Genomic DNA, 8,137 nt, shown 5'->3' with positions numbered 1-8,137 from the left:
AGTCAGCGTCAGTGGGACGTTATTATGAATTTCTTGATCAAATGTATTGAAGTATTTACAATACTATTGTTATACTGTGTTAACCTTTGAGTTCAAATGTGTTCAACCTGGTAACCTGGATTAAAATTTACCACCAGATTATACAAACAGTAAGGAAACCAAATGAGGACATTTTGTGACTATAACCCCCTGATTGCATACTGCTCAGAGATTTGATACAGTTTATATGTTTGTTTATTCTTACAAAGATTAAGCAAAATTATGACAAAAAAATTATTTCGCGAAATTTCCGCTGCTGCAACAGCAACAGCAACAGCAGCAACAGCAGAAGCACAAGGTCTTCAATATCCTTCTTAAGAATCTACTGATCCTTTTCGCTTGGCGTTTTTTTAACCTGGTGACTAAAACTCCGTCAGAGCCAGCGGAGTCACAGAAGTCAGAGGAGTTAGAGGGACGAGAGACTGCACGCTCGTCTGATTCATGCGGAGGTGCCGAAGCTTCGTCAGCCGAAACAACGTCGTACAGGTCAGATGCCGCTGGGTCGGCCGAAGCCTCCAAAGGGGCAGGAGAGACCACAGCTATATTCTCATCCCCGGATGGACCAGCGTTGGCATCTGTAGCTCGATCGTACGAGGCCCCAGCGTCTGGGTCTCCGCGAGTGGAAGCTAAAACTGCTCTCACAGACTCGCTTGGTAAGGTTTTGCATACAGAGACAGTGCTCTCTGAGGCCTCGTAACCAGCTGAAACAACGCCAGTCATCGCGGGCACGTCGCCTGAATGGGCTTGCGCCGCGGCACAATCTGAGGCGTCATTAAAGCAAACCGCAGGTAAGTCTTCGACATCAGAGTTGCTTGATTCGGCGGCAGCAGGGGCGATGACTTCTTCGCCATCGAGCTCGGTCAGGGTTGTAAACGGGTGGCGCAGAGCATCACTTGGCGTTATTCTCGTCTGACGATTCAGGCGCAGCATAGAACTCAGGAGGCTGACTAATCTCCTTTTATGTACAACATTCTCTTCTGGGTTCAGCTGCATTTGACAACAAGGTCAAACATGGTTCAAATTACTGCACTGCAGAGTGTCGCTGTTACCTATGTGCAGGAGAAGAAGGGGCCACCTACCATCACCAGGTCATTCAGACAGTTGAACCTCGTTGAGCTGCTGCTCTGGTTTTGTGCCGGGAAGCCAGTCACGGCCTTGTACTCCTCGGCTGTCTAAAACAGCACAAAGACATTTACAGTTGCAGGAATTCCAGCCAACTTTAGAAAATCAGTCACTTGTTCTATAAAATAATGTCTGTTATGCATCTTAACATACTTGTAATGCATAATAATGCTTATATCACTGTATAATTATAGTGCCATGCACTCATGAATATTCATATTGCCTTAGTTCCAAAGACCTTTTTACGTATTATAATATATGCTCAGCTTGACAATATAGCTTGACAATACAGTGTAACGTACGTTGAGCCTCCATGCCGGTGTTGTGGAGTCCTGGTTTGGGTTGAAATAAAGCAGAGTTTGGGCCCCGTCACTTAGGAGTGTGTCCTCCGGCTGACCCAGCTTCTCCACCATAGTTTTCACCTGGATAAAGAATAAATGAACATGAAATTACATCCGCCAAAAAAACGGATTGAGTTTTCATTTGGGTTTTCGACACAAAGCTGTCTTCAATCCAAGTGCAGCAGATGACATACCTGATGATACTGGCACCGCTGAGGGAATGGCGGGCTGCCTAGGAACATGGTCGCCAAGACGCCACCCAGAGACCACATTTCTACTGCTTCTGAGACGGGAAGGCCCAGAATTACATCCGGAGACCTGCGGGCGTGAGACAAACATCTATTATTAGAACGCTCACCATTGTGGCACGAGTTCAGAAAGACAGAAAAATACCGAATGAAAAACCCACCTGTATGCTACGGGCTGCATGATAACGCCTAGCTGAACTTCAGTGGCTGTGATGGCTGAACCAAAGCCATTGACTTTGACTCTGAGGGGCTTTTGCCTCATCAACATGATGTTTTGCGGTTTGATATTTGTATGAACAACACCGGCGGTCTTCAGAGACTCGAGCGCGGTGAGCAGCTGCAGAGGCAGAAGCAGAAATACAGATGCATTGATGAGCGTTAGATATGCAAGACAACAATGTTAGCATTGCTTGGTGCAAGAGGGATCAACCTGTTGTGCGATGGGTCTGATTTCCAGAAGTGAGAGACAGTTGCTGCTTTCCTCCTTTAGCAGCGCGTGCAGATTCTTGTCCAACAATTCAAAGGTAAGACAAGTGTGTCCCTTGTGCTCGAAGTCCTCAAAGAACCGAACAATGTTTTCTGGGGCCAGACAACAGATCCTTTTCAGGATGGCCAGCTGTGGAGACAACACAAACACAAACAAGATATAAAGCAGGTTGACACAGCTTTGTGGCAGTAATGCTCTGAGTAGAAGGCCTTTACTGAGAACAAGTTACTCAAAGACAAAGACACAGACGTACCTCTCTGTTGGACTCAATTGAAACGGTGCCCCTTTTCTTGAAGATCTTAACGGCCACGATGTCTTTAGTGTTGACGTCTTTGCATTTGGCAACATTGCTGAAGCAGCCGGTGAACTGCAGGTACTGCAGCTGGTACACACTGAGCTTGCTGTGCAGCACGTCACAGGGTTGTACCTCAAAGTCGGCAGGGCCTTAAACAGAAACATGGGGCGAGAACATGTCACGCCATTCAATCCACACTCTGCACATGGACATACAAATCAACTATTCTCAATCACTGTTCATGCCTAAAGCAGTACAATGTAACACATGATATTTGTATGTATATAATATACAAATGATATAATCCGGCACGCTAATCTCTCATGTTTTTGGACATTTGTAGGAGAATAGCACAAAAATAATTTTAATTTATTTTTGTATGAGGATTCGTTAAACTATCCAGAGGATTTCAAGATCATCCAAAAGATTATTTAACAGTATTAAGTGGATGAGAAACGTCTCCGACCACGGACTCAAAGTACAACACTGTTACTTCAATATTTTATTATACTTCATTTTTTACTTTCTTATACTTTTTTTTCTCGCTGTAACTCAAGTCTATTTGTATATTTTTGTTTGTTTGTTGATAAAACAGGCTCGAACACAAGACTTTCAAGTGCATTCAGATCAAATATGCAACATGCAGTTTGGAGGCCTCGTCTTTGATCCTTTGATTCTGTCTCAAACTGATCTAATCTCACAACTTTCCTGGTATTTATTTGACCAAATTAATCCGTACTTGGTGCTTATTAAATACTACAAACCCTTTCTAGATAACAGTTAATCAGCTGTATTTTGTACAAAAGCCCCGCTGGTTTGACAAAAATAGCAACAACTTCATCACAAAAAAAGTAGCTTAACATTGACAGCAGATTCTGGACTTTCCCCGTTACGTCTCTCTCACCTGTTTGACTGGAGGTCCCAGTCGACTGCAGGTTTATCTCTCTCAGAGACGGAAGCGACATGTTGTGTTAAGTTTTTTGTTGTTGCTACTCCCAAGCAATGTGTCTTTCTGTGTCTCCTGTCTGAACAGATGATACTGAAGTGATTTCTTATTCCTTCATTATGTATCTGCAGGGTTCCGTTCTTCTGTTCTAAAGTGTCCTTTAGAAGACGTTCTGAAACACAGAATGTTTTGTGATGAATAAGATGAAAACTCAACAGGGTGTTCTTGACAGACTCAGGCTGGACAGACTTAATACAAATGCAGGCACCACTTTTCACCACTGCCCAACTCGGAGCAAAGTCAATGTAATTAAAGCTATAAAGCAAAGTCCCTTCATAATAATCCTATGTATTTTAGCATCGGTGTGGAGCATGGAACAATAGCTAAACAATTTCTAGATTGTAACAACAGCTACGAACTGTGACAACATATTCAACGTTGATTCCGTCCCGGCCCCGAGGTTTGTCCTTCACATATCTCAAGAACCGCTCATCGGATCTTCGTCACACTGGGAGAGTGTGTTGCTGAGCAAGCTGTGACTCTGGCGAGGCTTGTCCGTTTGCGCTCTTACATCACACTAATCAAAGCAGCGTCGGAACGTAGTTTGTGGAAGACATGCGCATGAAGAGACTGGAGCTGAAAACACGCAACGGTGCAACCTGGGAGGCTGTTCGGGCTGTTCCTTACTTATTTCCAGTAACAGCAGTTGCTCATCACAAAGACTATTAACTGTCTTGACACAGAGGAGCAATTTCATCTCTTGAAAGATCAGGTTTTAAAACAGAATAATCCTCACCTCTTCTATAATTTGAGATAAATCAGCACTTTATGATACGGCATCCTTGCCATAATTGTACGAGAGAGCGGAGGAGAGCATGCAAAACCTCAGATACACAGCAAACGCACAATGTGGCCCCGCGCAACACATCCATCATGTTTCGCGGGTTAAATGGCTCTCCGCTCACAGTGAAATGAACAGCCTAGTGGAAATTGTGGGATTGTTGGAAACAAATGGGAGCTTTACTGTATGCCGTAAAACTGAATTGATTTTTGCTTCTATAAATACAGGCGTCAAAGCTTGTAACAGCATACATTTCTTGGATTGCCAAAAACTGGGAGAAAAAAAAAGAAGAAAAAAAAGAGCTAGAGCTTAGAGAGTCCGTGCCGGTGACTGATAGTGAAGGGACTGAAATGCTGATAGGAAAAAAAAAAAGAAAATACATTAATCCTCATGGTCAAGATAACAAGAAAACAAGAGTGGTGAAATACAGGCTGCGTAGTGTCAACACAGTCTCATGTGTTTGCAGTGAGGAAGCCAACGTGACATCATCGTTTTGACAATGTGCTGATCAGTTGTATCTCCTCGGGACCACTGGAGACAAATGATCTGAGATTGTATTGACTGGGCAGTAACACACACTATATCTTCTGCTGCCGCTGTCAGAAATGAGGCTATATTAAAATGAAATATGTGACTAATTTGTTTGATTGGATTTTCAACATATGTGATACTTAGAGACAAACGCTGTGTTGACGTTCACATCCCTCCCACCCCCCCCTCCCCCCCCCTGTGTGTGTGTGTGCGTGTGTTTCCTGACCCAGCGCAAGCAAATCAGCCACCGCTTCCCACGACGTGCTGCGTCCCCCTCCGACTGGTACCATCTCGACAGCAATCTGAGCGAGACTTGGCAGCCTCCAGGGAGGGGGAGGGGGAGGGCTGAATCATGATGTATGATGTTTATATAGTCATAAAATCCCCCGGAGCCGCGACGCTCACCGCTTCCCCTAATTAAGAGCAAGTGAGATATAAACATAGCGCAGGCACACACATACACACACGCTCAGTCACTCAACAGGCAAGAGGATACACAAGTATATGACTTAACCACAGGAGGATTCAGAAAACACAAACACACACACGCATGCACGCGCGCGCACACACACACACACACACAGCATATTATGTCTGGCAGATATCACAGTGGGAGAGCGTGAGTTTTCCGCTCAGTAAACATCAACAGGATCATATTGAGATGAGACAGAAGTTCCCCCCTGGTACTCTTTATGTTCATACACATTAATGTGAATGTATTGATCAATGCCTTTTTGAATAATTTACTGTTACAGCTCAAGTAATGTAATACTGCAGGCATCCGGGGAACGGTAAACGCAGGGTCAGTGATGTTTGGAAGAGGGGGGAGGGAGGATGTTGAGAGAACTATGATTTTATTGTCAAAGCTTGCAGAGAATCGTGTTTGTGTGTGTGTGTGTGTGTGTGTGTGTGTGTGTGTGTGTGTGTGTGTGCTGCACACCTGGTGCAGACCTGTCTTCTTCTCTCTCACACACACACACGCGCACACGCATAAACATACAGAGACAAACACACACACACACACACTCACACACATATACAAATACACAGACACAGACACACACTCAGAGGAATAAGTCCAGTTGAAGAGCGAGCCCTCTCCAGATTAACTTGTCACTGAAGTTGAGGGGCCCGGTCCTCAGGGGGCCGTCTTATCCTTGGGCAGACGGGCCCGCTAGCTGCTCCCTGTGATCTAGAGGGCTTTTATCTGCCACTCCAGTCCGGACAAGTCAAAGGAGGAAGGGCAAACAGAGCTGCTATCTCCAACACGCTGCAGAATTTGTTTTTTTTACTTGAGTTCCATCTCAAAGACTTACATTTGGAAAGGATAGCAATGTTTCCAATGTATGGCTAAATCCTTAAATTACTATTATTACTTTACATATCCGTTACTTTTAACTTCTTACTTTAAATGATCCGTTACTTAGCTATGCATTTCAAGTATCCATGACTTTTAGCCTGGTCTCCTCCCAGCTCCCTCCTGACTCATTTACCTCACCTATCCAGTTGGGCAGCTTTTTTCCATCCACTCATGGCCATATCGTTGTGGACACCTTTGTGGTATCTTGTTGTTCTTGGCCCACTCAATATTGTAGATTCTGTGTTTTTATTTAATTTAGATTTATTTTTAAACTGTAACTTTTTTAGGGTCAATTTTTTTTTAAATCAAAACAAATGAACAAGCAACTAAAGTAAACAATGTGGAGCTGAACTGCACCATTAGCGAGGTCAGTGCACAGTAATGCGTAAAAGAAAATGAAATTGACAAATTAAAAATAAACTACCACTGCACACGAACCAATTATACCTACTTGCAGTAAGTTAAGATGAGTCCCCCTTTCCCTCAGCACAGCACAGAGCCTTGTGTTTTCTAGGCTGGAACATGGTCTCCGCTCCCAGTTGAAGACATGCAGGTGACTGTAATGTATATTTCTTGGCTGATGTGCCGAAGCAATCACTCCAAGTTTTTGTCCCTCACTCATCAGTTGAGCTTCCCACCCCCTCGCATAGACTCTGACCCTTCCCTTGCATGGGTTCAAATGGTAGGATACCTCCTACCTGCCTTTCCACATTTAGATTCAATTACAATTTCTATTTATTTATTTTTCAAATGACTTGAGCTACTCTACAATCCATCAAGTGCAGAAGTGCTCCTGGTGAACAAGTACCCCTGGTTGGAAATCACTGCTCGAAGGCACCAATGGAGTGACACAGTCAGAAGTGAAGTATGTTTCCCCCCCCCCCAAGAGACAAGAGAGCCTGATGGGTGATAAAACACCTCGACAGCCACCGAGTTGCAAGACTGTCAACTGTCAACATTGCTTTAAACTGGCAGGTGTCTGAAAGCACTTTGCGTGACTGAGGCAAGCAGACGTTTTCCATCCCATAAACTGTAAAGGAGTTACGTGCAGTTGCGGCTTATGACTTAAATAAATACAATTTACACTCTGACCGATGTTCAGCAGACCGACACAGAGGAACACAAACATTGCTTTTGGGCTGCTGCTACCTTCCATGGACTAGTGTTGTTCAGCACAAGAGTTCATGCATATTTATCAGCGCTGCGATGACTCAGATGTGTTTGGAGACTTGATTTTTCAAACTAATTTGAATCAGCAAACTTCTCTGAGACAGTGTATACACTTGTTTATGCATACGAGTCAGAACAGAGCGTTCGGGCTGCTGTAGAGTTTTAAGAAGCCCGAACAAAATTAGCGAATGTTTACGTGACGCGTCTACTCGTGACCTCTCGTCACCGGTTGCATGTGAAAGACTTTTGGAACTGATGAGAGATTTTTTTTAAATCTTCTCTAGTTTTTAAAAGGACTGTTGAGATATAACTATGCAGTATTTCACAAGAAGAAGAAAAAACAGTACAAAATACGTAATTGTTTAATTTAGTTTTGTTTTTTTTAATTATTACCAACCCTCGTAAGCACATTAATGGCTCATCAGGCTACATTATGAATGTTAATTAGAGCATGACCAATACTGGATTTTTGATGCTGATATCAATATCAATAACCAAGGGTCAGAAATGTCTAATCAAGATAAATTGACTAATATTCCAACTCATTTGTATTTTTAACATATGCCATTCATTATTGACACTCATATATGCAGTTTGTCACATATCATCAAAATAACATTTGCCTTCTATCCTTGTCCATGACCGAAGCAACTGGCTGTTGTTCAGCTATTATCTCTTATGACTCATACTTCTGGACTAAAGTCCAATGTTTTTCCTCTAATTGTAAGTTCTGTTGTTCTTCGCCGGTCTGGAGGCA

At 43.4% G+C, this 8,137-nt stretch overlaps 1 protein-coding gene across 4 annotated transcripts; it reads right to left on the bottom strand.

The window, feature by feature from the left end:
* Positions 1 to 226: 226 nt before the first annotated feature.
* Positions 227 to 6,429, bottom strand: LOC137780126 (homeodomain-interacting protein kinase 2-like). Of its 4 annotated transcripts, none has more exons than XM_068568481.1 (10): positions 6,349 to 6,415; positions 5,077 to 5,263; positions 3,437 to 3,650; positions 2,491 to 2,681; positions 2,181 to 2,366; positions 1,912 to 2,087; positions 1,697 to 1,820; positions 1,464 to 1,583; positions 1,119 to 1,211; positions 227 to 1,026 (listed from the first exon to the last, which is right to left on the bottom strand). In XM_068568481.1, exons 3-10 carry the CDS (start codon positions 3,495 to 3,497, stop codon positions 274 to 276), a joined length of 1,704 nt encoding a protein of 567 aa, XP_068424582.1. In that variant the 5' UTR covers positions 3,498 to 3,650; positions 5,077 to 5,263; positions 6,349 to 6,415; the 3' UTR covers positions 227 to 273. The 4 variants fall into 4 exon arrangements, with proteins under 4 accessions (XP_068424582.1, XP_068424581.1, XP_068424579.1 ...); XM_068568480.1 differs by having other exon boundaries at positions 6,344 to 6,384; XM_068568478.1 differs by lacking the exon at positions 5,077 to 5,263 and having other exon boundaries at positions 6,349 to 6,429.
* Positions 6,430 to 8,137: the final 1,708 nt, after the last annotated feature.

Source organism: Clinocottus analis, unplaced genomic scaffold (genome assembly GCF_023055335.1).
Source record: "Clinocottus analis isolate CAN_PGR_092001 unplaced genomic scaffold, fCliAna1.0.p SCAF_8, whole genome shotgun sequence".
Taxonomy (NCBI): Eukaryota; Metazoa; Chordata; class Actinopteri; order Perciformes; family Cottidae; genus Clinocottus; species Clinocottus analis.
Note: the sequence above shows the minus strand (reverse complement) of the source record. Positions and strands in the feature narration are given on the sequence as shown.